We start from the raw sequence: 27,210 nt of genomic DNA on the forward strand, positions 1-27,210 counted from the left end.
TATTCTCAAATAATAATAATAATGGTTTCATGAGTTGTTGTGAAGGTTTGTGGAATTACATGTAAACCCTTGGGACAGTGCCTGGCATCATCAATGGAACCATGTCAGCAGATATCATCATTCTATTTATCATTCTGAACCTGGTGAACCTAGAGCAAGGGGTACAGAATTAATAGCTACTGTTATGTGGGTGCTGGAGTATCAACAATGAAAGATGATTAATATATTGAAACTACCTTTCAGTCTCACAGTTGGGGATGCAATGGAGTGACAAGGACCGTGACAAACTAGAAAGTCAGTGTCATACTAAAGAAGGACCCGACCACCCAGCCAGCTGTCACCATGTGAAAATTTGGGTGATGTTGCCACATCTTTGGATTTTCCAAAATTTGAATTTTTATATGAAATGTACCAATTTGGGGGTAATCATTTAAAAGTGTATTTATTTTTGGCTGCACTGGGTCTTCGTTGCTGTGTGGGCTCCTCTCTAGCTGCAGTGTGTGGGTTTCCCATTACAGTGGCTTCTGCTGTGGTGCAGGCTCGGGTGCAGGCGCTTCAGCAGCTGCAGCACGTGGGTTTAGTAGTTGCGGCCCCCGGGCTCTAGAGCACAGGCTCAATAGTTACAGCACACGAGCTTAGCTGCTCCACAGCGTGTGGGATCTTCCCAGGTCAGGGATCGAATCAGTGTCTCTTGCATTTACAATGTAGATTCTTTACCACTGAGCCACCAGGGAAGTCCTGAAATGTACCAATTTTTTTAAGGTGGCAATTTATTCAGTTAAAAAAAAAGAGAGACCAAAATCTTGTAGGTCAGATTCTCCTCTTTCTGTGAGCCCCTAGGGTACAACTTTCCTGTCCACCACTGCCCCAGGGCCCGGTCAGACTTTTGTAGCCCTGGGAGGGCTGGAGAGAGCCTTGGAGGTCAGATCTGCCCACCAGCCTTTCTGATCCCATGTGGGCGTCCCTCTCACACATCCCTCAGAGAGAGGGGGCGAGAATGGGGATGTCTGTGAATGAAAGTGACTGTGCCCTGGAGGTTCTGCCCACCTCTGCCCCATCTGTCCAGCTTGGGGATTGATCCAGAAACAGATCGAAGAGGCAGGAGGATGACTTCATTCCGTGCACTGGGCACCTACTACCTGCCAGTTACTGTTCTGATGGCAGTGATGACAAGAGGCCAGGCCCCTGCCCGGATGGAGCTGCTCTTAACCCCTGTGCGTGCAGGAGGGGCCGAGAGTGTTGGGGTGAAACATGCTGCGAGAAACATAGGGGAAGGGGGCTCAGGGGGAGCAAAGAAAGACCCTGAGGTGACAGCGAGGTATCAAAGGTGTCGGAAGCCAAGGATAAGATGGAGATATGGCTGCTAGAGAAGGTGGAAGGTGACAGTGCTGATGAGGAACAGAGGCAGGCCCAGCGGGGCCTCTTGTCCTGCTGGCCACACACTCTAACGGCAGACGTAGGCCCAGAGAAGCTGCGTCCACTATAGCAATTTCTGACAGTTTGTTCCTCCTCTGGCTCCAGCTCACTCACGTCTCTGAACAGACAGAACTCACGTTCTCCTGTAATTCCTTTGTGTTTAACACACACACACACTCAAACCTTCTGAGTTCTTGAGGGTAGAGAGCCCAGCTTTTGTTCAACTCTGAGGTCTCCCCACCTTTCTGTTCCCCACAGTGCCCAGAGGTAATAGGCTTCCATATACAAATGTGTTCAACTGAAATAATGGCATGGCCTCACATCCCACACCTTAGTTTCCTGTCCTGTAAAATGGGGATGATCGTGGATTGGAGTGAGGAGGAAAAGAGATCAAGGCTATAAGCATTGGGAGCCCACATAAACTGGCCTTGGGAGGCCACCTGGGTTTTTCTCTTGCTCTGAGCTGGGTGCCCCAGGAGCTACTGGGAAAGGCTCTGGCCCTCCTCTCTCCTGCCACAACCAGGCCTCAGTTTCCTCCTCTAAGGAGAGCTAATTGGGGCCCCGGGGGCGGGCACACACTTGCCAGGGAGGCTGGGGCCAGGGACACAGGTTGCCACAAATCCCTCCTGGCTGTGCTGGTCCCCTCAGCCCAAATGCTTGCTGCTGCGACTTATTTCAACTAAGCCGTTTTTTTCATCTGTAGATGTTCCATCTCCAAGTGTGGCCGGCCAGCCCCTAATCCCAACCCACAACCCAGGCATCCAAGACCCCTTCGTGGGTCTGAATCCCAACAAAGGCAGGCCCCAGGGGACCAGCAGCCACCAAATCAGAGCTCGGGCTTTCTGGGAGCGGCAGGCGGAGCCCCTGCGACATGCAGGGTGGCCAGAAATCCGGAGCCCCTCACTGGCATCTCGGTTCCCCCGAGAATCAGCTCCCACTGGAGACGGAGAGAGGGGCGCCGTCTCCGCCACCTCCCGGCTTCCTCGTCCTTCTTTTTTTCCCAGGCTGTGGGAGGCAAAGGGTTAAATCCCATAGAGCTGATGCTCTGACTCCAGGCTAGAGGGGCCCGGGAAGCTGGGGTCACTTCCTGCTCCGTCCCAGTCACCCTGAACTGGTCCCCGGGTCCTCAGCTTGGGATCACCCCTTGAGAAGGACCCTAGAGTCCTCGGCATCTAGCCCGCCCCCCGAGGCAGGGCATTCAAGGGGTTAAGTCCCCTGGGGCTGGATCCTGCCTTCCGGCCTTTCCCAGACCCCAGAGCCGTGAGTGGGGGACGCCTGGGTTCCCGGGGGGGTGGCCCGGAGGGCCCGGGACGGCCGCCGGGGAACAATGGGGCGCGGGAGGCCGGGGGCCCGGGCCCGGGCGTGAGCCCCCTCCCCCGCCCCCCGGCCGCCCGGGGTAGGGGTGGGGGCCGGGCAGGGGCCGCGAGGGCCGAGGATTCTGGGAAGAGCGCGAGGGTCTGGCTGTGGGGGAGGGGAGGGCGTGAGCATTCTGGGAAGAGGGAATTCGGCCGGGCCGGGGGCTGGGGCGCCGCGGGGGAGCCGGGAATCCTGGGTGCCCCCGGGGGGCGGGGGAGGGGAGGATGCCGGGCTCGGGGTTGGAGAAAGGAAGGAGGGTCGCGGGGACCGGCTGGAGCCGAAGTCCAGGGTCTGGGCCGGTGCGGGCGTGGGGGGACCGGGGCCAGGGTGGCTGCATTCCCGCAGCTGCCTCCATGTCAGGGTCACCCTGGGCCGCTCTCCACACCTCTCTGGGAGGCAGCCTCCTGCTCTTCTGCCCTCCCTCTCCCTTCGCAGTGGGGCTGGCTTGAGGTCGAGGCCTGTGCAGGCCCGAGCACCTCTCACCTCCCTCGGTCTCCCACTTTCCTGCTGCATGTGGGCCTTGTCATTAACCCTTTCCCTTCTACCCCGGACCGCTGAGTTTGAATTTCTCCAGAGACATCAAGGTAGATGAGTGCTCACCTGTCCTCAGCAAACACAGCAGGCCTCTTCAAAATAGGCAGGCAGCCCCCAGCTTGGCAGAAATCCCGGCTGCCACCTCCCCACAGACACTTACGGATGGGGGTGGGGGATTCTCAGAGCCTAAGAAGCTGCAGAGATGAAGAAATTCATTTACTTCCTAAAATCTAACTCCTGTCTCTCCTGGGTTCAGCTAGCTCCTGCTTCAGTTTGGTTACCACCCCACAGCCTCCTCTGGAGTCTTTGCACATGGCCACCCAAAGCCCAGGCCCCCACAGGGTCTCTCTTAAGGGTCTAAACGTTGTAGGGAGTTCTTGCACTTAGCTCCTGAGGTCCTGTTCCCTCATCCCGGAATCTTATCACTGTTTTGGGAGTGACAGCTGCCTGTGTTTCACTCTGAGCTCCTGTTCCTCTGCTGCCATCCTCTCCAAAGCACTGGACCAAAGAGGTTCTCTAGGAGCAAGGGGCATCTCATTCATTCATCCAGAATTTACTGGACACCTAGTACGTGTTAGGGATGGAGTACAGCAGCAACAAAAGAGAAAATGGATTAGAAGAAGGGATGCCAGGATGGAACCATAGTGGAAGGCTTCAGCAGGGAGTGTTCTGTTTCTTGTTCAGAGCTCTGGGTTGTCAGGATCCAACCCCTTCTTTCATAGCCAGGGAAACCTGGTCCCAGGAATTTCTCCAGCCCTTTCCCATGGCCAGCAGGCTCTGACTGAGCTGTCTTTCCCCATCTGCCCGCGTTTGTGAGTTTCACATGACTTTCAAGGTCATCTCCCTCTCTTAGAGGCCAGGACATGCCAGACACAGAATCTTGCATTTCTGGTCTTAGCCCTGCCACTTCCCAGCCTGTGACCTTGAAGAAATCTCACTGGGCATTGGTTTCCTAATCAGGAAAATGGACAACCTGATTGGGGGTGAGATGATGAGGACCATACGGCAGGCACTGTGTCTGCTGTCACATGCCAGGTGGTCTGCATGCATTCATCCTGTCTCTCTTTTCCTTTCCATTTCGCTCTCAAAGTAGTTTCTGCAGAAGCCCCTGATGGCTTTAAACTGCCCCCTCTCCCTACCTCTAGCCCTAGCTTCCTCTTTCTTTCTGTGCTTAGATAACGGGAAAGTGCTCCAGTCTTTTGGAATGCCGTGTCTGTCCCCTCAGGGAAATCAGGGTGGTTATTACTTTTTTTTTTTTTTAACTCTTTAAGTGTTCCAGCTAGTCTTGGTTCTCTGTGGGGCTCATAAGCAAAGTTTATTGGTCCCAATTAGCAGCCCCATTAAGGAGGAAAATTAGAGTCTTAATGAGCTTCCTCTGATTAACAAAATAACAGGTTTCCCAGCCTCTGGGCATCTGAGGGGTGGGGTGAGAGCCTCCTTTTCCGTGGGCATCAGATGCTTCTCCAACCCCCAGTCTGGGTTCAAAGGGTTATGACTGAGGAGCTTTTAATTACACTCAAATTCACCTACTTGCTTAGTGGTGATCTTAAGCTCTGGAGCAGAAGGCAGGCCTGCAGGGGAGGGGGTCGCGGTGAGAACCAAGGCACAGAAAAATGGGGAGGTAGGAGATTATAGTTCACATCAGGAGGAATAAGGGCTGGGGATGGGGCAGATGGGGGAGTGGGGCTGGGGGAGTCAAAGCAGGCTGGGGCTCAGCTCCCTGCCCCACCCCACCCCCAGGGTCCCTGGAGCACTGGACAGCCCTGAGTTCCGGGATGGAACCTGAGACGGCGCTCTGGGGCCCAGATCTGCAGGATCCTGGACAGAGCCCGGACGATGGTCACCCAGGTGAGGGACACAAGAAGGGATGGCGGTCCTGAGGAGAGAGTGGCCCCATTCAGGGAGGGAGGGGCGCAGGCTCTGGGAGAAACCCGGGAGGAGGGAAGTGAGGCCTGCCCCCGATTCTGAAAGGAGATGGGGGCTGGAGACTCCCTTTCTCTCTGTAGGTGCAGAGAGTGGGAACGAAGAGGAGAGCGCTCAGCAGGAAAGTTCTGGGGAGGAGGTCATCTTGGGAGATCCAGATCAGAGCCCAGAATTCAAGGACCCATCAGAGATGCCCCTGGAGACACCCTCCCAGGATGCCTCTGGCCCCCAGGATGCCCCGGCCCCGCTGGGTCACGCCAACCCCTCGGACCACCAGACCCCTCTGGACACCCCCTCCCCCGAGGTAGTCCCGACCCCGTCAGACTGGACCAAGGCCTGTGAGGCCAGTTGGCAGTGGGGGACTCTGACCACCTGGAACAGCCCCCCGGTGGTCCCGGCCAATGAGCCCAGCCTGCGGGAGCTGGTGCAAGGCCGCCCGGCCGGCGCCGAGAAGCCCTACATTTGCAATGAGTGCGGCAAGAGCTTCAGCCAGTGGTCCAAGCTGCTGCGGCACCAGCGCATCCACACGGGTGAGCGGCCCAACACCTGCTCCGAGTGCGGGAAGAGCTTCACGCAGAGCTCGCACCTGGTGCAGCACCAGCGCACGCACACGGGCGAGAAGCCCTACAAGTGCCCCGACTGCGGCAAGTGCTTCAGCTGGAGCTCCAACCTGGTGCAACACCAGCGCACGCACACGGGCGAGAAGCCCTACAAGTGCACCGAGTGCGAGAAGGCCTTCACCCAGAGCACCAACCTCATCAAGCACCAGCGCTCGCACACGGGCGAGAAGCCCTACAAGTGCGGCGAGTGCCGGCGGGCCTTCTACCGCAGCTCGGACCTCATCCAGCACCAGGCCACCCACACGGGCGAGAAGCCCTACAAGTGCCCCGAGTGCGGCAAGCGTTTCGGCCAGAACCACAACCTCCTCAAGCACCAGAAGATCCACGCCGGCGAGAAGCCCTACCGCTGCACCGAGTGCGGCAAGAGCTTCATCCAGAGCTCGGAGCTCACCCAGCACCAGCGCACGCACACGGGCGAGAAGCCCTACGAATGCCTGGAGTGCGGCAAGAGCTTCGGCCACAGCTCCACGCTCATCAAGCACCAGCGGACTCACCTGCGCGAGGACCCCTTCAAGTGTCCGGTGTGCGGCAAGACCTTCACGCTGAGCGCCACGCTGCTGCGGCACCAGCGCACGCACACGGGCGAGCGGCCCTACAAGTGCCCTGAGTGTGGCAAGAGCTTCAGTGTCAGCTCCAACCTCATCAACCACCAGCGCATCCACCGCGGCGAGCGGCCCTACATCTGTGCCGACTGCGGCAAGAGCTTCATCATGAGCTCCACCCTCATCCGCCACCAGCGCATCCACACGGGCGAGAAGCCCTACAAGTGCTCCGATTGCGGCAAGAGCTTCATCCGCAGCTCGCACCTGATCCAGCACCGGCGCACGCACACAGGCGAGAAGCCCTACAAGTGCCCCGAGTGCGGCAAGAGCTTCAGCCAGAGCTCCAACCTCATCACGCATGTGCGCACGCACATGGATGAGAACCTCTTCGTATGCTCCGACTGCGGGAAGGCCTTCTTGGAGGCGCACGAGCTGGAGCAGCATCGGGTGATCCACGAGAGGGGCAAGACCCCGGCCCGAAGAGCTCAGGGCGACGGCCTCCTGGGGCTCGGGGACCCTGCCCTGCTGACCCCACCCCCTGGAGCCAAACCCCACAAGTGTCTGGTCTGCGGGAAGGGGTTCAACGACGAGGGCATATTCATGCAGCATCAGAGGATCCATATTGGCGAAAACCCCTACAAAAATTCGGACGGCCTCCCTGCCCACCCCGTCCCCAAGCCACCTCAGTTCCGGTCCCCCAGGCTCCCTTTTGGAGGGAATTCCTTTCCCGGTGCTGCGGAGGGCAGAGCCGACCCGCCTGGACAGCCCTTTAAAATGCCCGACGGGCAGGAGAGTTTCAGCCACAGGCTGGGGCTGCCCTCCTCCAAGTCCTACATCTGTTCGCACTGTGGCGAGAGCTTTCTGGATCGCTCGGTGCTCCTCCAGCATCAGGTCACCCACGGCAACGAAAAGCCCTATCTCTTTCCCGATTATCGGATTGGCCTCGGGGAAGGGGCGGGGCCCAGTCCCTTCCTCAGTGGAAAGCCCTTTAAATGCCCCGAATGCAAAAAAAGCTTTGCCCTCAGCTCAGAGCTGCTGCTGCACCAGAAAGTCCATGCCGGCGGGAAAGCCCAGAAGAGTCCAGAGCTGGGGAAGAGCTCCTCCGTCCTTCTGGAGCATCTCAGGAGCCCCCTGGGGGCCAGACCCTACAGCTGCTCAGATTGTGGGGCCTCCTTCCTCGATCGCCTGGCTCTCATCCGGCACCAGGAGACCCATACTCGAGAAAAGTCCCCCATACCCGAGGACCCCCTCCCAGAGCCAGCCACCCTGTCCACAAGCCAGGAAGGTGAGGGAGAGGCCCCCGCACCCACAGAGAGCAGCAGCCATGAGGAAGGGGGGAGCCCCAAAACCAGCTTGGAAGAAAAGCCCTATTTGTGCCCCGAGTGTGGAGATGGCTTCACAGAAGTCTCAGCCCTCCTCCTCCATAGGAGCTGCCACCCCGGGGTCACCCTGTGAAGAGGGTCTGGAGACCAGAGGCCTCTCTCTCCTGAGAGGAACACTGGGTCTCCTCAAAAGTTATGTGGGGAAAGGAGGAAAACCCTATCAGATTGTAGAGAAGAAGAGGATAAAGAATTGTGGGTAAAAGTAGTGCTTTTACATCAGTGATGAATAACCCTTTAAAATTGTTGGTGGGAACCACTTATAAGGCAGTAGAGAAAAACTGTTGGGTTAGAAACCCTATAAATATGTAGGAAAAAAAAAAGCCCTTTAAGTCTGTAGCAGAAAAACCCTATAAACCATAGTGGATAAAAGCCCTATTAATTGTAGGAAGAGGTCCCAATATGTCTCTAGACAACCCTATAAAACTGTATTGAAAACCTAGTGAAACTATAGGGTCGGAGCAGCACAGGGAATCCGACAGCATCGACTTGGGAGGAGTGACCCTTAGAAGGTGTAGAAGGACCTCCCATGAACTCACTCCACAGCGTTCTCTCCCCCAAGAGTATGGGAGGGAGCCCGTCTGCCAGAGCCGTGGACGATGACACCAAGGAAAATGCTGGGCTGGGGGAGGAGCGTGGGAATGAGGAGGAACCTTCTGATTCCCCAGAGGAGAAATAACCCAGGAACTGGGAAGAGAAGGTCCAGTTCAAGGCACTGGGGGTTCCGTGGGGGATGAGGGAAGTCTTAGATGATTGTGTGTGAGAGAGGGAGAGGCCCATGGAACTCCTGATCAGAAAGAACCCCCAAAATGGGAAGAAAAAAACATGTCCAGCCTGTTTAAAGGCCAAAGTTTGGGGAGCATAAAAGTTTTAAGTATAAGGAGACTAGGAAACCACCACAAAAATTAGGAGGGAAGAGTAGGGTGATTTGTTAGAGTGCTTTGAGGAAAGCGAACCAAGGTGGAGAAGCCGTTGAGATGGAACCCAGCAAACCCCAGGCTGCCCAGTCCTCCCTGTTTCAGAAGCTTGTCAAACTGCAAGTACAAGCAAATCCTAGCTCAGGCCACCAGAGTTCCCCACATCCCCAAGCCAGGCAGGACTCCCCTCTCCCCAGCTCAGCTGGGGAACATCTTCGCTGCGAGGCCTCCAGGGATGGAGGGCCCCTCCTGCCACATTCTCAGGTCTCACTGTCGGGAGGCTTCTCCTGCAATCTAACTGCCACCAGTCCTGAGGCTGTGGCAGCCCGTTTCCTTACATTCTGTCCTCAGAGAGGGAGAAGCCTTGTTAGTCGACCTCCAAAGAATAAATCCCTTCAGAGACATGAGGTCTGTGTGTGGTCAAATTCTGGCCAGACTTCTCTTAAGAGCACCACCTTTGATTCTCTGCCAACAAGGGACAGCAGAATGGACAGAATCGAGAGCCTGGATTAGCCAGCAACCTGATTTTTAACCTCATTCTCTCATCTGAGCTGTTAGCAAGGCTGCAAGAGGACGAGCCAGCAAGAGGACACGTAGTGATGGGTGTCCAGATGCCCCACAGACTGGACCGTGGGTCCCTGAAGAGTACACGGAGACCTGACCACCTTCCTCACCTGGGTACCTGGAGCCTTCTGAGGTTGCAGCAGCCCAGCCCAATTGTGGTCTTGGAAAGAAGACAGAGTCCACCCACTTGGCTCCTCTCCTCCTTATCCAGAAACCTTCAGAGGGAGACAGAATGATGAGAAACACACTCCCTGGCCAGGCCCGGCTCCTGTCCTCACACACCACGTACAGTGACATACTTTAATTAACCCTGCCAAACCTGCTCCCATGGCGGGGAATGAGACTGTTGTCCTCTGAAATGGTCGAAGAGCCAAAACTCTTGAAACATCCATAACAAGAACCCCACCCCTTAACTCCAGAGACCCTTAAAGGAGGACAGGACTCCCTGTCCAGAGCTGGGTCCAGAGGAAGTACCCACTGACACCACGTTGGCCCCAGTAATGCGCTGTGGTTCAAGTAGAACTGAGATGCCAGGTGGGGAGTCACGTCCCTGGAGAGGGTGACCCAGCTTCCTACAAACCTGTGGAAGAGACCTCTGATTCCATTACCTAAAAGTTCAAAAGGTGAAAGTCCTTCACCCTTCGTCTGTCCTGTTCCCAAAGGGATCACCCTCAAATTCAAAGACTGAAATCTAGAACACTGTAGGAGGAGAAGCCTAGGCCTGCTGGGAGAAGGGAAAGGCAGGTCTTGGGGGACTGAGGAGACCCTGATTATATCTGCATAAAGCCCCACCCACCCAAGTGCCAGGTCAGAAAGCGCCACCAGGAGGGGAGAAGGAGCCTGCCTGCCTCTACTGACAGCGTGGACCGAGGCGGCGTCCCTCTGAGACTGAGAAAGAGGAGACCATTCTCCAAGCAGGTTTTTTCTTTCCTCTAAGATGGCAGCAGAAAGAAAAATCATTTGTAGAAACAAACCCCTTGTAAAACTAGAAGCAGATCCTCTTGGAAATAGGCCTGAGGAATCAGTCTCCAGAAGTGTCCGGGAGAGCAGTTTTTGGGGCTCAGGGCCAGTCCAGGGGAAGGTGGATGGTCAAGGCTGACCGAGGGCCTTTCGAGGCCTCGGGTGTAGCATACGTAGTAGGGTGCTCGCATGTCATAGGGTGAGGGCCAGGGGCCTTGGCTGTGGTACTGAATGGATGATGTGGACACAATTAGGTGGGGTCTGGGGTTTCATAGCAAGAAAGGGGGCAGAGTCAGAGACCTTTGGGGTGTGACCTGTTCTCTGTTGCCCACCTCCCCAAACTCCTTTAGCCAGCTGCTTTCCTCCCAGAGCGAGCTACATCTTGGGAGGAACTAAGCAGGGAGCAGGCTGGGGGAGGCGGCAGTGTCAAGTCCTTCTGACCAGGTCATGCCAAGGCCCAAGGGATCGTGGCACTTTCCCACCGGAAGCGAGTCAGGAAGGCAGAGTGTAGCCAACCCCTCCTGTCCAACTCCACGCAAGCCTGACTCTTTAGACAGGCCCTCATGGAGGAGCGCAACACAGGGTCACAGCGTCATTGGTGAAAGCAGAAGGGAGAGTAGAAACTGATCTGAGCATAGGGTGAAACTTGAAACTGCTATGGATAGGGAGGTCAGAAGGGAGCCCGGGAGAACTTGCCGTGAATCCTGAATGGTGGGGAAGCTTGAAACCATCACAACCGAGAGGTGGGGTTCCATCACACCTGCCCCTCAGGTGAGCAGCCCCGCCTCTTTTGCCCCCACTCATCTGACTTGTCCCCGTGGAGTGAAGAAAGGCCCCACTTTTGAGTATTGTGTGTCAATAGCAGTGTTGTGTCAGCGGTGGTCATGTTGATTAGTTGAAGAGAATAAAGGGAATACGATTTCCCAGGTGTTTTCTGTCTTCTCTTTCAAGTTCAGAGCAAGCTGAGAGAGCCCATTCTCTGCCAGGGCAGGGCCCACATGTAACTCAAAAGCTCAGCCTAGCCCTGTTCCCAGAGGCCGGAAATCTCCATCCAGTGCTTGCTGGTGGGAGCCTGAGGGTTTACAGCTTTAAAATCTATCCTCTTGGGAGATGGGGAGAAATGTGCTGAGAAGGTGGCAGAGCCAAGCAGCACAACATGCCGACTTCTGGGTGGCAGCCTGGTGACTCGCACTGGGCTGGCTCAGGGCCAGCTGTGCTGCCCCAGGGAGCCCTCTCTGGCCATGACGCCCACACCCTCTGCAGACTGCCACGAGGCAAAGCGCCCAAGATCTAGTTCCAGAAGCTGGCAGCCGCCTCCCCTGGTTCTCCTGGGTCCTGGACTGTGTCCAGCCCTTCCTCCAGACCAGAGCCTCCTAGACCCTGAAGAGAAGTGGGTGGAGACCTAGCTCGTCATCTAACTCAGGATGTAGCCCGTGAGCCCCCAACGTGTGGAGAGGCTGAGGCTAACAGAAGGCTGCCATTTACCTAAGATCTATTGCAAGGTGGTAAAGGAAACCAGAATGACCAGGAGCAAGCTCTGCGTACAACCAAGCCTCTCCTCCCCCACCCTGGGCCTGCCCGGGCCTGGCCTGGGCTCCACATCGTCTGGGTCAGGCAGGGATGCACCGCCAAATCCTCCTTGCAGGCTTGCCTCAGCACTGTCTCCTGGGCCTAGACCTTGCCCTGGCCCAAATGACTGCTTGAGGCAGCTCTCACCCAGTGCCTGCCTCTGCCCCAGTCTGCTGGGGGCCTCCTGCCCTAGCCAGGAAGCTGTCTCCACACCTTCCCTTTGTCTAACCCCAACTCCCAAGGCGGGCTCAATTGTCTCTCCTTTCCCTTCTCCATCTGGAAAGCAAGGGGTGGGGAAGGGGGAAAGAGAAGAGGGAATTGATTTCATGAAGAAGCGAATAAGGAAGGCTATTCTGTATTTCCTGGAGACACTGAGGTCCATCAGCACAGGAGTCCTCTGTAAAATGAGGGGACTCCAGAGGAAGAACAGACACTGGAGCCCCACTGATTCTTTTTTTTTTTTTTTTTTTAATTTATTGGGCTGCACTGGGTCTTAGGTGCAGCAGGTAAACTCTTAGTTGTGGCATGTGGGATCTAGTTCCCTGACCAGGGATCGAACCTGAGCCCCCTGCCTTGGGAGGGCAGAGTCTCAGCCACTGGACCACCAGGTAGGTTCCCCATTGGTTCTTACTTAGCAGAAGGGGTTGGATCCAGGCATAGTACCTGCCACAGCAGCGGGGCAGGAAACTGGCTAGAGGCAGTGACCTGAAGGATGAGGGCTGCAGGAACAGGAAATAGTGAGTGTCGGGGTCAGGGGTGGGGTGGGAGATAGAGGATGCATAACAGGTGTCAGCTTAAGAGCATAGTGGGGTGGGAACTGAGAAAAGGCGAGAGAGCAGAGGCTGGACTGTGGAGTACCTTGTTGGCGTAACTTGGGGATAAGGACACCATTGGGGGAAAGGGGAATTAAGGTGAGTGACATGATCTTAGCCCCATCCTCCAACCCTGGCCATAAATGGTAGCAATTTGGTAAATAATATAGCAGAGTGTAGCACCAGAGAGCCCAAGGGAAGTGTTACTTATTTTTTAATCAAGTTTCAGAGCTTTGCTCTTTTTTTGACGTAAACATTTAGTGTGTGTGTCACTCAGTTGCATCTAACTCTTTGCAACTCCATGGACTGTAGCTCACCAGGCTGCTCTGTCCATGGAATTCTCCAGGCAGTACTGGAGTGGATAGCCATTCCCTTCTCCAGCAAGGGAATTTTCAAGAAGAGTGATTGAAGTCAAATGCTCCCCTGGAACCTGTGGCCAATCTCACTGGAACCTGGCTAAAACAGGTACCTTTGCCACTAAGGCCAACATCTGCTCACCCACACAGGCCAGCCAAGATCAGGATTGGGCCAGGAGGAGTTTTGACCTCCCTGTCCCAAAAGCCCAGAGTATTGCAGACACTGAGTTTACTGGCGCTTGGAAGGGATTAAGCACACTGAGGGGTAAGGGCCTGCCCAACTGGTACAGCAGATCTCCCCGGTATTGGGCAGGCTCATCCTAAAACCAACATTTGTGAAGAACTTACTCTTCCTCCTGCAGCATCAGTGCTTGCTGTTGCCACAATTCTGGGATTTTTATCCCACTCCCTTGGGCGCAAGCTTGAGAAAGTGGTTTGGTGTCTATTAAGCATGAGGACTGAGAGTTTTTAAGACTCCCCCCTCCCCCCGGATATGGAGACTGCTTAGGAGAGATATTTGGGGAAGTGACGTCGTCTCTTGGATTTGGTAAGGAGCCCACGTGGAGGTGACTCCTGGGAAAGAGGATAGAGCTCACAAAGGATTGGCTGGCCCCGACCTGCAGCGCTTCTTTCTGAGCCAGACGGCATCTCTATGACGCAATATGCTGTGTTTTTTCCCCACCCTGGCCACCACTGCCGGGGGCCGCGGACACTTCCTCGGCGGCCCGATGCCATCCCCCGCCGTGGCTCGTGCCTCGGCGAGCGCGCCCACAGCCGGCAGCCCTGCGCCGGAAGTCAATGTAGCCCGCGTCTCCGTCTCGGGTCCGACTTGGACCAGCAAATGCGGCCCTGCCGAAACCTCGGGCGCCAGGTGGAGCCCGAAGGCTGACAAGGTCGCTGGCCCCAGCGAAGGTGCGACTGCTGATAAGGCTGTGGGGTCGCGCAAGGGGGTGATTGCTGACACACCGGCGGCCGCTCCCGTGGCTATGGCTCCAGTTCCAGCTCCAGCGTCAACACCCAGCCTGGTCATCACCGTCCCGAGCGCGAGGCCCAGCACAGCCTCGGTGAAGGGTCCGAGTGCGGACCCGACAGCACACTGAAGCCACAAGCGCCGCTAGACACGGTTCCCGAGAACATGGCCAGAGGACGGTGCAAGTCCCAATGAAGGAAGTCACCCGCTGAGGTGTCCTGTCTGTCCATCCGAAGGGGAGGGGTGGGCGAAGCCGCTGGGGAGACATGGCCCAGACTGGGTGTACAGGCCTGGTCTCCTCCGAGGACCTGCCACCAGGTGAAAACATGGGACTACATTTCCCAGGATGCAGCTTGGAGCTCCCGGCTTCCCTGCGGCCAATGATCGCGGGCGCGGGGAGGGGGGTGGCAAGCCGGAGCTGCGGAGATCCAGGGAGTCGGCTCTTCCTGGTGGGAACGGGAGAGCAAGCTGGCGGCTGAGTGCTGACCACGACGCTTCTCCTTGCAGACATGCCCCTCCCACGGGCCCAGTCTGGGACCACGGACAACAGTATAATAAGCAGGTGGCGGGAGTGGGGTCTGATCTGTGCAGGCCCTCTAGGTTCACTCGCCAGCCTGGGAGGCACTGGGAGTAAGTTTTAACAGCCAAAATCCGGGACTGTGTTTAGGGCAGGAAGCCTGGCTCCGGACTATAGGCTGAGAGTTGGACGTTTATTCAAAACAACAGCCTATACAAGACATCTCTAGAGCAGGGGCTGTGGGTCGGAGTGGACCCTTGCACCTGTCAGCAGCTCCACCTCCGGGGCCCCCTTGGACTGCCCTTATAGCCCATAGAGTTTGCTTGGGCAGACAGCACAGGAAGCATCATATAGGTACAGGCTCAGTCACGGGGCATTAGATGAAGCTCTTCTACCTGGAATGATTGGAAGTTGGCACAGTGGGCTAGTCTGTCCCTTTCCCCATGGGAAGTTCTGCCTCCACTAAAGGCCACCCGGATGAAAGCAGGGTCAGGGTGAGGGACCCAGCAGAGACCTGGGAAGTCGGGCCTGGGAAGGGAGGAGAGATTGGGAGGGGTCTGATTAGGATAGAAACTGATGATCTTGGTTCACTCCCCAGATGAGTGCAAGGTGACTGCAGCAAACTTGGAGCCTCCCAGAAGAGGACAGTGCTCCCACCAAGGGGATGCTCTTAGCATAAGACCAGACCAAAGAGCCCAAGCAACTCCACAGAAGGGAAGGTCTGCTCAGATCTGGGGAGCAGAGAGTGAAGCAAAGTATCCCTGGGCCCCAGGGCCCAGTCTCAGAGCAAGGAGCTGGGGATCTGACCAACCCTGCTCCTAACTTGTGAGTGTGTTAAGTAGGTAGTGAGCCTCCACTTGTGTGGGAGCTCACAGCCTGAGGAATTTCCACTTTTTGGCTGGGATGGGGCTGTGGAAAAAGCTGGAGAAGGGTTAGGGCCAGCTGCCAGCAAGTTTCGTTGAGTGCTCTGGGCCCCTCAGGGCTCTCACAGCAGACCTTTCCTGCAGGGCAAGTGCCCCCTAGGCTGGAGTTCTGACCTAGGGGGAAAAGGTGGAACTGAGCTTGGCTAATCCCACACCCACTAGCATGCACTAGGGCCCCTGAACCAACCACGTGGGGAGGGGCTGGGCCCACAGGGTCCAGAATGGAAGGTGGGGGACGCTGGATGTGGGGTGGGGTGAGACTGGAGGCACAGCCCCCAGGGTCCATGGTGTTCCAAAGTCCCCTGAGTTACGTGTTCAGCTGATGTAGACGCGGTGGAAGTCATGGGCACCAAAGGCGGCGTTGCACTTGGGGCACTTCCTCTGGCGGGCCTCATAGCGGCCCCGAACACACTCGAAGCAGAAAACGTGGAAGCACTTGGTAAGGACTGCATCTTTCTTGCGGGTGTTACAGCAGGGGCAGGTCAACCGCGCCTGGGCCAGGCAAAGGCGTCAACTCAGGAACAGTCCTGACAGTGCCCAGATCCCAAGCTGACAGCAAGAGATGGTTCATACTCAGACCACCCTACAGCAGGCTGCATCTAACTCTCACGATAGCCCTGGGAGGTAGGGATAAGCACTTTCCACATGAGGAAACAGGCCGGGGAGCCCAGCCTGATACTATCTAGTTACTATCAAAACTAGAGAGTTAACAGTCTAGACTCTAACTTGGGTGGTGATGCCCAGTGGTCACAAGTTCCTGCTAAAGGTCAATGACCCACAGGTTCCAGCCTGAGCTCCTCTGCCCTGGGGCTTCATCCCTTGCCCCACTAAGCCTTCTTTGGCAAAACCCCAATCCTGGCTTAAGCTGACTGTTTACTTTCTACTTGCTAAGTCACAACTGGGCATGGCAGTGCCACTAGAAATCTGCTGCTCTCAACCCTCAACTGGGCCCATCCCTGGTGCTGCCCAGAGATCCAGCTGTGGGCCACTTGATTCATTTCTCTCTATGGAGGTTTTATAAATCTCTCTTACCTTGAAATTTCCCACCTGCCGAAAGGCCTCACCTCCTACTCCAGATAGGAAATTCCCTCCACGCAGCATTCCCAATAATCTTTCTCTATCCTGCCTGAAATCCCAGCCCAGTCCACTACCTCAGCCACTCCCCACAAGTATCACCTCTTCTCTAGCTCTCAGAATCCTACCCACCAGCATTTGACAGGCTCCACAGTCTGTAACTTCTCCCAAAGTCCTTCCCTTCTCCCCTTTCAGCTGTTTCCACCCCTATAAGGCCGAACTGCTCCAAAAGGTTGTCTTTTTACTGACTCACCCTCAGTCTTTTCCACTCCCGGTGAGTCTAGGTGATCTGACCCTCACCTCTACCCAATAACCATTCCCACCAAGAATGTCAAACGCAAAAAGTATCTTTCATCACTTGCTTCACGTGCTTTCTTGGCGCTGACTCACTCACCCCTGCCTCCTTGAAACTTCCCCAGTCATCTCACTCTACGCGGCTCTCCTTCCTTCTTTTTTAAAAAATTATTTATTTGTTTAGCTGTGCTGGGTCTTAGTTGTGGTATGTGGGATCTAGTTCCCTGACCAGGGATTGAACCAGGACCCCGGAATTGGGAGTGTGGAGTCCTAGCCACTGGACTACCAGGGAAATCTCTCCTCTGTCCATTATTTAAGCTTTGAGGTTGCTCAGGGAAAACGACCCCTGTTTCGTCTCAGGCCACAGGCCCTCCCTGAGTGACCAGTTCCACGTGGCTTTTGCCTTCACCTCTGCTGACAATCCCCCAAAGCCTCTGTCTTCCACACCAGCCCTTCTGCTTTGTCCTCCCAGACAGCCTCCCAAGAAGTCCCACGAGTAAGTACCTCATCCTCAATATCCTTGAGATGTCACTCTCCAGTCTAAAACCCTTGGATGTCTCCACACTGACTACTGAATAAGCCAAGAATCTCAACCTGGCTCACTAACCTTCAGGATGTGACACTGCCCAACACCCCCTCCCCGCCCCCCAGGCTTGTGACTTATCAAAAGCCCAGGTTCTGTCCTCTTAGCTACCACTGTCCAGCTGTGCTTCCAGCATGCCTCTCTCAACTAGGGGCCTCCACCTCTGCCTCTCCCTTTGCTGGACCCTTTCATCTCCATTCCTCATGGCCAACACTGACTCCCTCTGCAGTTTTCCTCTGGAGGCTATTCCTTCAGGAAGTCGGCTGACCGTGCCCCCTTCCCCACCACGCCCAGAGCTATTAAGGGCCTCCCCTGACTGCCCCCAACCCCTCTGGCCTTTGCCATCACACTGCTCATCACTCAGAAGAAAGAATTATTTGGCTGCCTCCTCCACCAGACTGTCAGTTTCAAGAGACCCAAGGCCAGGTATAGGTCCCAGTCCTCCCACACTCAGCACTCTATCTGGCATGGAATATATGTGCACCACACTTGAGAGCTCTCTTGATTCTCCACAATGGATTCTGCCCAGATTTTGCTATCCTACCTTATTTCTGGGTTCCCTGGACTACCCCCTGGAGCTTCACCAACCCCCAATCTGAGATTTCCCAGGTTCGTGGAGCACAACCTAGCTCCACAGCCTTACCTTGTATTCCTTGATCTCCTCCTGGAGGATTTCATCAGCGTCTGCGTAAACTTCCACTTTCCTCTGCTTCTCCAGCTTGCGCCGCAGCCGGGAGATGTCCTCCTGGGGCAGGAGAAGGGGCAGGCTGAGTGCAAGGGTCCTCAATCCAAACCTGCTGGCCCCGCCCCCACCTCCACCCCCTGCCGACCACACACCTGAGCCCTCTTGAGGTTGAAGCTCTCCTTCTCCCGTGCAGCCCGGCTCTCAGCCAGGCAAGGTTGGATCTCTCGCAGCCGTGTCTGCACGTGCTCCAGCTGCACCTTCAGGTCCTCGGCCAGCTGGGCTGCTTCCACGGCCTGAGGTGGGTGGAATGGGGAGGAGGGGCACAGCTGGCCTGAGCTTGGGGAGCCAAGCGTGTGGAGCCATGGCCCAAAGATGCTTATGTCAACTGTCCAGTGGTTCCTGCTCTTGGGATAAGTCCAATATCTTCACTGAAACTGATTCTGTCTCCTGACCCCACCAGCCTCACCTCGTCTTCCTCATTCCCAACACTTCTGGCTCCTGACCTGCATAACCCTCTCTCCTGTCTCTGAGCCTCCACAGGGTACTCTGCTCCCCTCAACTCCCCCAACACACAGACTTTCTCTCTGCGGCTCCCTGAAGCCTCAGCTCAAATGTCACCTCCTGAGAGAGGTTCTCCTGTTTTTCTTTCATACAGTTCTATTTCCTTCATAAGACATGCTGTGAGTTTCCGGGCGGCCACGTGGTTAGAATTCCAGGCATCACTGCCCTGGTCTAACAAGCCATGCAGTGCCGCCAAAGAAAGAAAGACATGCTGTGATCTGAAACAGTGTTGCTTAATCTTATCGGCTTGCTCTCTGCCCCTCATAACTGGAAGCTCCCACTTCCAGCAGAGGTGATTTGTTCTTGTGATCTCCCCAGCACTCAGTGCAGTCCTGGTACCCAGCAAAAGCATGACTAACACTGCTTAAACGAATGAACCAAACAGAAGTCCAGAGGACAAAAAAGATGAAAGTCAATGTTAAGCCTTTACCATGAACTGAAGAAGTGATGTCACTCCTGATTCTGTTCCCCTCAGAACAACAACTACCACAAGCTAGAGGCATTTCTTAGGGTTAATACAACTATGTAACAAAGACAGCTAGTGCAGTGGTCAGGACATGGGCTGTGGAGTCAAGGAGACCTGGGCCCAAATTCCACTTCCACTCTTTCTTGAACAAGTCAACTACGTCCCTAAACCTCAGCCTTCTCCCTTACACAACAGGAGATAACGATGAAAACTGTTGTAGGATTACTTTAAGGCGAAACATGACCCAACAGGGAAAGTCCTCAGCACAGGGTCTGGCACACATTAAGTGTCTGAGACACGAACAGGGCTGTGTAGGGCAGCAGAGCCAGGCTCTGGCCCAGGTCATCTGCCTCACCTTCCTCTTGTTGAGCTCCAGGGCCTGGCTGCGCAGTGTCAGCTCCTTCTCCACACCCCCAAGGCTGCCCTGCAAGGCTCGCTCTTTTTCCTCCAGCTTCTGCACGGTCAGGAGCTGGGCATCCACCTAAGGACAGGAGTGGGGACTCAGTGCTGGGGAGCCTCTGCCTCTCCAGTCCCACCCTAACAAGCCTGGGGCAGCCCTACCTGGGACTTGAGGCCAAGAACCTGCTCGCCCAGCTCATCCTTCTCCTCCCGCAGCAGCTTATGAATCTGGTTGGCTTTGATCCGCTCTGACATCAGCTTGAAGTTGGCGTCATCCTTTTCTCGCAGCTGCTGGAGCAGCCGCCCATTTTGTTCCTGCATGTCCTCAAAGGCCTGGCCGGTCACATCCATCTCTGACAGCAGGGCCTCCTCCTCCTGCAGCAAGTGGGCAGGGGCAAGACGGAACGTGGGAGACGGACAAGATCAACTGTGGGGAAACCGCAGGAAAACACGGCTGTACAAAGACCCACAGAGTGGACCCCGGCCATGTGTTAGACCAGGAGGTTTAAGGAATGCCAACATTCAAAGCTGGGGGTGGGGTGGGGGTCACACCTGCTTGGTGGCACCCAACTTGCGCTGCAGGTGTTCAATTTGCTCCTCCGCCTGACGAATACGCCGCAGGGCATCCTCGTCCGCGATCTTCTTGCTTTCCCTCCGATCCCTCTCCTCCAGTTCCCGGATGCGGCCTCGGAGTTCATCGACCTATAACCACCATGAGGGGGCTCTCTCATCACTGCTTCCTGCTGACCCAGGGCTCAACTCTGGTCACCGCCCCCCAACCCTGGGGCAGCCTTTCTGCATATCCCACAGACCCTACCTGCCCTCACCTCAGCCTTGGCCTTGCGTTCCGCTGCCATGAGCTGCACCTTATCCCGCTGTTCCTTGGGCGCAGACTTATACATGTCTAAGAGCAATTTCATCTCCTTCTGGCTTTCCTGGGCCTTCCTGGGGAAGGCACAGGAGGAAGGCTGGGTGAGTAGGGCTGTAGGTCATTGGGCAGGGGTGGGAGGGAGAAAAGAACAGGGCCTCACTTGAGCTCTACTCGGAGACCTTTGAGGAGTTCTGATTCCTTTCTCTTGGCCTCTTCCACTTTGGCCTTCTCCCGATCAGCCCTTGAGAGAGCCGAGGCTACAGATGGGGGTCCCAGAACAGGCCCTTCTCGCTCCCGAAGCTCCCGCTTGGGTCTGGCCTCAGGTTCTCGGCCCCGGGAAGAGGGTCCTTGGGCCCCGGGGGTCAGGGCCTGGGTCTCTTCCTCGGAGGGCACCAGGTCTTCCTTCTTCGCTGACGAGGTAGTAAGGGCAGCGCCAGGCATGGAAGCCATCTCTTTTCTGGTGTCAGGGGCACCAACAGGGCCTGGCCCACCCTCTTCTTTCCCTGGGACTGGGGCACTGAGGCTGGAGTCCTCTGGGTGGCCCAGGCTGGGGATGGAGTGAGTAGAGCCACTGGCCTGGGCCCGGAGCTGCAAAGCAGAGAGAGAACAGGGCCGAGGTGAAACATGCTCACTGGGGCCCAGCCATGGGCTTCCCCGGGCAGCCCGCTCCTCACCTTGGCAATTTCGGCCTGCACTTCGCGCAGTTTCCGCTTGTATCGCTGGGCGTCCCCCTTTAGCTGGTGGTTGTGGTTCTGTAGGCTGCTGATAAGGTGGCGCATCTCACGGTTGATGGGCCCTGGAGGAGTACAGGAAACCTATGTCAGACTGGTGCCTGGGTTAGGGGCCCAACCCCTCAGTGAGGGGAGAGGCAGGGCCAGAGCTGTCACTCTCACTACAAAGGAGAGGACAACTGAAGCCTTATGCAGAGGGAGTGAGCTCAGAAGAGAACTGAAAAAAATTCACCCAAACATAATCTGATGCTGTGTGTTATTTTTGCTAATGAAGATTTCAAAAATATTTCCAGATTTCCTTCAAAGGAACACATAACTGTAAATTCACAAAAGTAAGTTAGTCCACTTCCTTTAGCCTTTTAAACAAATGTCATCTTCTTAGTTTCATGTCCCTGGCATTTTTCCTAATACCTCCTTACCTCCCCTCCTTGCTTTACTTTTCTTGGTATACTTGTTACTACTACTACACACGTTCAATTTTCCCTTTGTCGTCTGTCCTCTCTCCCTGTAACACAGCTCCACAACAGCAGGGATTCTTTGTATTTTGTTCACTGGTATAATCCCAAAGCTTAGAACTGAGCCTGGCTCAAAAGAGGTGTTCAATAAACCTTTGTAAAATGAACTAGTGGAGAGGCACCCTAAAGGCCAGAGAATCATGGACGGGGCTGACAGCTCCTGTTCTGGCCGAGTCGGCACCATCAGCCACCTCAGGTGGCTGTAAGCCTCACTGCACCTTTGAGCCTTGTGGTGGGGTCCCCATTTTCCACAGGGAGATGAGGCTCTGTGAAAGGAAAGGATCTAACCTCTGGACAAGCATCTGGCCACACCAGGGCCCAGCAATCCCACAAAAGGCCCCACCTCAACCCTGTCCTCACACATACCCGCCTGCTCATTGGCTGCCAGGTTCTGTTCAAACTCAATGCGCAGCATCTCGTACTCCTTGCGAACCTGGGCCAGCGTGTCCTCCAGCTGTATAACCTCGGTGCGTAGCTTCTTCTGCAGCCCCAGCTCATCACTCTGTGAGGTGAGGCAATAAGGACCCACACAAGCCCCGGGCTCATGGCAAGCCCACCCTCAACCTCGGACCTCAGTGGCTTAGGAAGAATTTATTCCCAAGGGATCTCTGGCAGGCACCCCGGACTCTGACACCCTTGACCCAGGAACAACCTGACCCAGAGGGCCTGACCCTTACCCCTGTTCCACGGGCATACCTCCATGTGCTCAATGTGCCTCAGGTGGGAATTCTTGGTGGCCAGCAGCAGCCCGCGGGCCTCGTCCAGCTGAGTCTTCACTTGCAGAGACTCATTGTAGAGCAGTGAGAACTGTGCCTGCAGCATCCGGTACTCCCCCGTCTCCCGGACCACCTCCTCGGGAAGGCTCCGCAATGCTACCTAGGGGCAGGATGTCTGAGCTCACTCAGCAAGAGGAAGGAGAGCTCAGTGCCTACCCTGCAGGCTAATGCCTTCCCAGCCCCAAACACAACTCACCTTGAGGCGCTCATTGGTCCGCACGGCCCCCTGAAGTTCGGCCTGCAGCTTCTCCAGCTCTGCCATGCGGCTATTGGCCAATTCCTGATTTTCCTCCAACTCCGCATTCAGCATTTCAAACTGTGGAGTGGGGAGGCCAGTGGAAGGCAGGGCCAGGGCATGAGGCATGCATCCCTCACAGCCCCACCAAATGCTCTGCCCAAGCTCCCCTATGTGGAGCAGTGATGGACTCTGAAGGCCCAGGGACAAACCAGGCCCAGGCACTTTCCTAAGTGTTCCTAGTCAAGTAGGAGAAAATGTAATACTGCATGGTCAGTGCTGGGAACCAAGGCTTGTACCTGACAGGGGGTCAAGGAAGCCTTCCTGGAAGACCTGAAGAGGAAGCTGAGGAAAGGAGAACAGGGAACAATGACTTTGCAGCACCAAAAAAAGAAAAAAAATGTGCAGTGACAAAGAAGTGAGAGAGCAAAAGCAGGACAGGGAATGGACAGTGGCAGCAGGCCCCTTCTCAGCTACACAACGAGAATGCCAAACGCCTCCAACACAACCAACACCTCTTTCATCAGTGGTACTTTTAATCCCTTGGACAGCAAGGAGATCCAGCCAGTCCATCCTAAAGGAAATCAGTGCTGAATATTCTTTGGAAGGACTGATGCTGAAGCTCCAATACTTTGGCCATCTGATGTGAAGAACTGACTCATTTGAAAAGACCCTGATGCTGGGAAAAATTGAAGGCGAGAGGAGAAGGGGACAACAGAGGATGAGATGGTTGGATGGCATCACTGACTCAACAGACATGAGTTTGAGTAAACTCCGGGGGTTACTGATGGACAGGGGGGCCTGGTGTGCTGCAGTCTATGGGGTTGCAAAGAGTTAGACATGACTGAGTGACTGGACTGAACTGACTGACTGACTTTTAATCAACTGATATAAGATTTACCTACTTATTAACTCCCCCAACTAGAACTTAAGCTCCATGACAAGTTTCTGTTTTTTTCTCCAAAATAACTGCTTTCTACACAGTAGCTAACATTCAGTATTCAGCAACTATTCACTGAGTACAGATATTAAACAATAAAACAAAACACTGTGAGTGACAGGCAAAGACCTCCAAGACCACAGCTTATGTTTGTCCCTAATTCTAAGGGGGAAGTTCAAGGGTAGAGTAGAGAAAAAGTTGCGGGAGGGACCAGGAAGAATGCTGCTGCTCACCTTCTGCATGCTGAGTGTGATCTGGCCCCCGTGGAAGCCTGAAGAGCTCCCAGACACATAGTAGCCAGAGTTGAGCTGTGGAGAGAAGAGATGGACAGATGGGTGTCGAGAAAAGAAGTTAGGGCCCCAAGTACTCTGTTCAGGCTCCATCTGACCCAGCCCCGAGCCTCACCTGCTCTAAGGCTTCTGCCAGATGCTTATTAAGTTTTTGCTCCCGCTTCCGCAACTTCTCAATGTCCCACTGCAGGTCCTCTACTGTCGTCTCCATCTCCAGCACTTTGGTCTCTGCAGATGTCACTTTATCCTGGAGCTCAGAGTACTGGGGACAATGAGGGGGACAGAAGCTTAGATGACAGACTTGGCTCCCCAAGATCCTTGGGTGTCCAACTAATCCAAACCCTGTCCTGGTTCCAATCCCACCCCAAAATCCCAACTCCCACCTCCAATGAGATGCGGTGGTGCTTCTCCTGTAGTTGGGTGGCCAAGTCCTGTAGCCGCCGATTCTCACGGCCCAGTTCCCGGGTGCGTGCCCGAGCCACCTCACCGGGGGGCTCACTGTCCCCTGGGAAGGCAGAGCTCAGGTAAGAGCCAAGTCCAGGGCAGTGGGTCAAAGTACTAACTCATTCCGGACTCTGCTACGTGCCCAGTGTGATCCACCAGCTGTCTTGCCACTCTCTCATGACAAAGCCAGGAGTCTTTATCCCCACTGTACAAAGGAGGAAACCAGCTCAGAGAGGAGAGCCATCTGCCCAGGACACCCAGGCGGGGCTGACAGAACTAAGGCTGGGCCCTTGATGCTATGCCTTAGATGGATCAGTAACTGCCACTAAGATTTGTGAAAGTGCTCCCAAGAGGTCTCCAGCCCCAAGGGAGGAGGACCCCTCCCCCAGTATCAACAACTCCTTCTACCCATCTCTCTAGACCTCAACTCCAGAAATCAAAACCAGATCCCCCACTGACAGTTTGACCCTTCTCCTGAGAACGTGGCTGATATATCCCTTGGGGAACTGTGGTTGCCTCTGGGCTAGGAGCACTGAGGAGGGGATACCATGAAGAGAGAAATGAAAGTTGGGGCACCTCAAGGGTGGGGGCATAAAGAACTAACCTCGGCTGTATACTCGCTGACAGAGTTCTTCCACCCGGCGCTGCAGGCGGTCAGAGGCCTCCACAACACGGGACACAGCTGCCTTGGAGAACTCCATGCGGCCCTGCAGCTGCAGCTCCACCTCCTCACTACTGCTTGCACCAAGGGCCACCACAAAAGCCAAGGCTGGCTCACTGAGAGGGGGCCGCAGCTGCACTGGCAGGGGCTCTGGGAGGGAAGGACAGATCCTCGTGAGGACAACAGCAACAGTCACCACTACTCTGTACCAAGTTCCGGACTGAGCCCTTCAGCGCTCTATAGCTTACTAAATCAACACAACCAACACCTGCAGGATTGTGTTATCCCCATCTTAAAAGTGGAATAACAGCAGTTCAGGGAGGCAATGTCCCTAAGGCCAGAGAGCTACCAAATCACTTCCTCAGGGACGCCTTCTCTGCCTTCCCCAATCTAAACTAAAGTGCACACACACTAACTCCCTTTCAGGCCCCCCCGCCTCCCGCAACTTCTTTCTTGTGGTTTTAATCACTTCCTTTCCTAATGGTTGGGGCAGTAAGTTATCTCTTTTTGGTTATTTGTCTTCTCCAAATCTACAACAATGCCAAGTACACAGTCAACATTTAATACTTTTTTGAACTACAGGTGTCAAGATGTGAATTGCACTCTTAACCATATCACTCAGATTTCAAAGCCTGTGTTCTTACCCACTACCCTTTGTGGCCTAGAAAGGAAATCAATTGTGTGTGTTAGCAAGCAGGGAATTCGGCAGCCTAATAATATCAAAGTTCCCTCCTCTCCAGGACCTTTCCCAGAACTTAATTAAGCTTCGCAGATCCTAGGGCTCTGGCCCTACCCCTCAGCTCCGAAGTCCCTGGCTCTGTGAGAGGGGTCTCATCACGTGTCGGCCCCTCCTGGGTCCCAGGTGCCTCTGTCCCTGAAGACAGCTCCCCCTGGCTCTCGTGGTGTCGGAGAAGGGCTTCCACAGTTTCATCCAGCTGAAGGGAGAAAGCACCAAAAATGTTATGAATCCCTCAGGTGCTTCCCAGCTTGATACTCCTTTCCTAGTAGAGGGGTCTGAGGATTGGCAGCTGGATCAAGGCCAGGTCTTCGAAAGAAGAGCGACATCCACCTGGGCCCAGTAGCGATTGACAATGAGGAGGGTGGCGTCATCTGTGGCCTGCCGCTTCTCCAGCTTCTCAATTCGTTCTCGGAGTTCGTCTTCACATGCCTGTCTCTGTTCCAGCCGCTCTGCCAGTTTCTTGTTCTTGAACTGCAGAACCTTGAGGTCCATCTCCTCCTACCAAGGAAATAAAGGGGCCAAGAAGAGGGTCAAGCAGGGCCCAAGAACCCAATCACAGAGAAAGACAAGAAAAGCAAATGCAACGGATGGGAGTGGGGAGCCTCCCCAAATGAACTGCCACTAGGATTTAACGAAGCTCAGACACCCACAGAGAAAGCGTCTGGGTTGTGAGGCGGATCATGTTCTGCTTCTGCCTCTTCTACTGAAGTCTTTGACAAGCCACACGCCCTGTGGGAACCCGTTTTCCTATCTGTAAAGGGAAGGCTGACGTCGTGTCCTCGGTTTCCTTCAGCAATGTTCTGTAAAGTGGATCTTGCTAAGCTTGGGGAATTGGGAGTTAAGTTCAGGACGATGTGGAGGAAAAACAGATGGGAGTTCTAGCAAGTTTTGAGGCAGGAACCCACGAACCGTGGAAGAGATGCCTCCCAGGCGAATGGGCTCTATGAGCGTGGTGGTGGTCTTCTCCTCGCGGCTCAACTTCTTTTCTGGGGGCCCCGAACCCCCATCCCCAGCGGCGCGTTTGTTGCCGGGCCCAGACATGGCCGCGGCAGCGAAGAGAGGAGCAGGGTCTCCCGAGGGACGTCAGGCAGGCGGAGACTGCACTCCTATCACCTGCAGAAGACAGAGCGAAAAGATGTGGAGGCGGCCGGAGCTCCGCAATCACGCAACTCCCCCTCACCTACCACAGGGTCCCTGCCCCGCTGGCCCTGGGCCCCTCACCGGCAGCAGGATCAGCCCAAGGGCGCCATCTTGGACTCCACCGGACGTCACTGGCCTCCCCAGCACAGAGCGCAGGCGCCAGGGGCAGTCCCGGATGTGGCGAAATTGTCTTCATTTCCTGTTTCTATTGGTCTCGCTTTGTCCCGCCTCTCGGGTCTGTATGGGTTTCTTTCCGAACTCTCTTCTCTCCGTGATTGGCCAGTAAAGAGTTCCCATGGTAACCGGTAACACAGGTCTACTTTCCAGTCCTAAAGACACCGCCTGCCCCAGATTAGCAACTTTGAAAGGAGGCCATGAGGGCGGGACTTGCATCTTATTACGCACGCGCACTCTCGCCTCACTGATTGGCGAGAGCCGTACACTTTGT

The 27,210-nt window shown here is 55.3% G+C and overlaps 2 protein-coding genes across 3 annotated transcripts; one reads left to right on the forward strand and one right to left on the reverse strand.

Annotated features, from left to right (window-relative positions):
• The first annotated feature begins 2,829 nt into the window (after positions 1–2,829).
• On the forward strand, positions 2,830–11,135 carry ZNF629 (zinc finger protein 629). Its single transcript, XM_044936374.2, has 3 exons — positions 2,830–3,356; positions 5,047–5,154; positions 5,313–11,135. Exons 1-3 carry the CDS (start codon positions 3,284–3,286, stop codon positions 7,844–7,846), a joined length of 2,715 nt encoding a protein of 904 aa, XP_044792309.1. The 5' UTR covers positions 2,830–3,283; the 3' UTR covers positions 7,847–11,135.
• A 3,479-nt stretch (positions 11,136–14,614) lies between these two features.
• Positions 14,615–27,165, reverse strand: RNF40 (ring finger protein 40). 2 transcript variants are annotated; one of them, XM_025275549.2, is made up of 20 exons: positions 26,844–27,145; positions 26,532–26,735; positions 25,953–26,120; positions 25,677–25,818; positions 24,827–25,033; positions 24,162–24,283; positions 23,894–24,040; positions 23,722–23,796; positions 22,510–22,629; positions 22,234–22,413; positions 21,904–22,039; positions 20,966–21,087; positions 20,452–20,879; positions 20,248–20,365; positions 19,973–20,122; positions 19,583–19,795; positions 19,377–19,502; positions 18,147–18,287; positions 17,953–18,054; positions 14,615–15,850 (listed from the first exon to the last, which is right to left on the reverse strand). In XM_025275549.2, exons 2-20 carry the CDS (start codon positions 26,661–26,663, stop codon positions 15,674–15,676), a joined length of 3,006 nt encoding a protein of 1,001 aa, XP_025131334.1. In that variant the 5' UTR covers positions 26,664–26,735; positions 26,844–27,145; the 3' UTR covers positions 14,615–15,673. The 2 variants fall into 2 exon arrangements, with proteins under 2 accessions (XP_025131334.1, XP_025131336.1); XM_025275551.2 differs by lacking the exon at positions 14,615–15,850 and adding an exon at positions 15,854–15,907 and having other exon boundaries at positions 26,844–27,165.
• Positions 27,166–27,210: the final 45 nt, after the last annotated feature.

The sequence above is a fragment of the Bubalus bubalis genome, chromosome 24, assembly GCF_019923935.1.
Source record: "Bubalus bubalis isolate 160015118507 breed Murrah chromosome 24, NDDB_SH_1, whole genome shotgun sequence".
Classification (NCBI taxonomy): domain Eukaryota; kingdom Metazoa; phylum Chordata; class Mammalia; order Artiodactyla; family Bovidae; genus Bubalus; species Bubalus bubalis.

What these genes read in the sequence shown, in the direction of transcription:
- ZNF629 (XM_044936374.2), top strand. Translation starts at nt 3,284, where the DNA reads ATGTGGGCCTTGTCATTAACCCTTTCCCTTCTACCCCGGACCGCTGAG. An exon ending in ATTTCTCCAGAGACATCAAG is followed by an intron (nt 3,357 to 5,046) that starts GTAGATGAGTGC and finishes CCCCACCCCCAG; the next exon opens with GGTCCCTGGAGCACTGGACA. An exon ending in CCCGGACGATGGTCACCCAG is followed by an intron (nt 5,155 to 5,312) that starts GTGAGGGACACA and finishes TTCTCTCTGTAG; the next exon opens with GTGCAGAGAGTGGGAACGAA.
- RNF40 (XM_025275549.2), bottom strand. Translation starts at nt 26,663, where the DNA reads ATGTCTGGGCCCGGCAACAAACGCGCCGCTGGGGATGGGGGTTCGGGG. An exon ending in TGGGAGGCATCTCTTCCACG is followed by an intron (nt 26,121 to 26,531) that starts GTTCGTGGGTTC and finishes TTTCCTTGGTAG; the next exon opens with GAGGAGATGGACCTCAAGGT. An exon ending in TCAACCTCAAGAGGGCTCAG is followed by an intron (nt 18,055 to 18,146) that starts GTGTGTGGTCGG and finishes CTCCTGCCCCAG; the next exon opens with GAGGACATCTCCCGGCTGCG.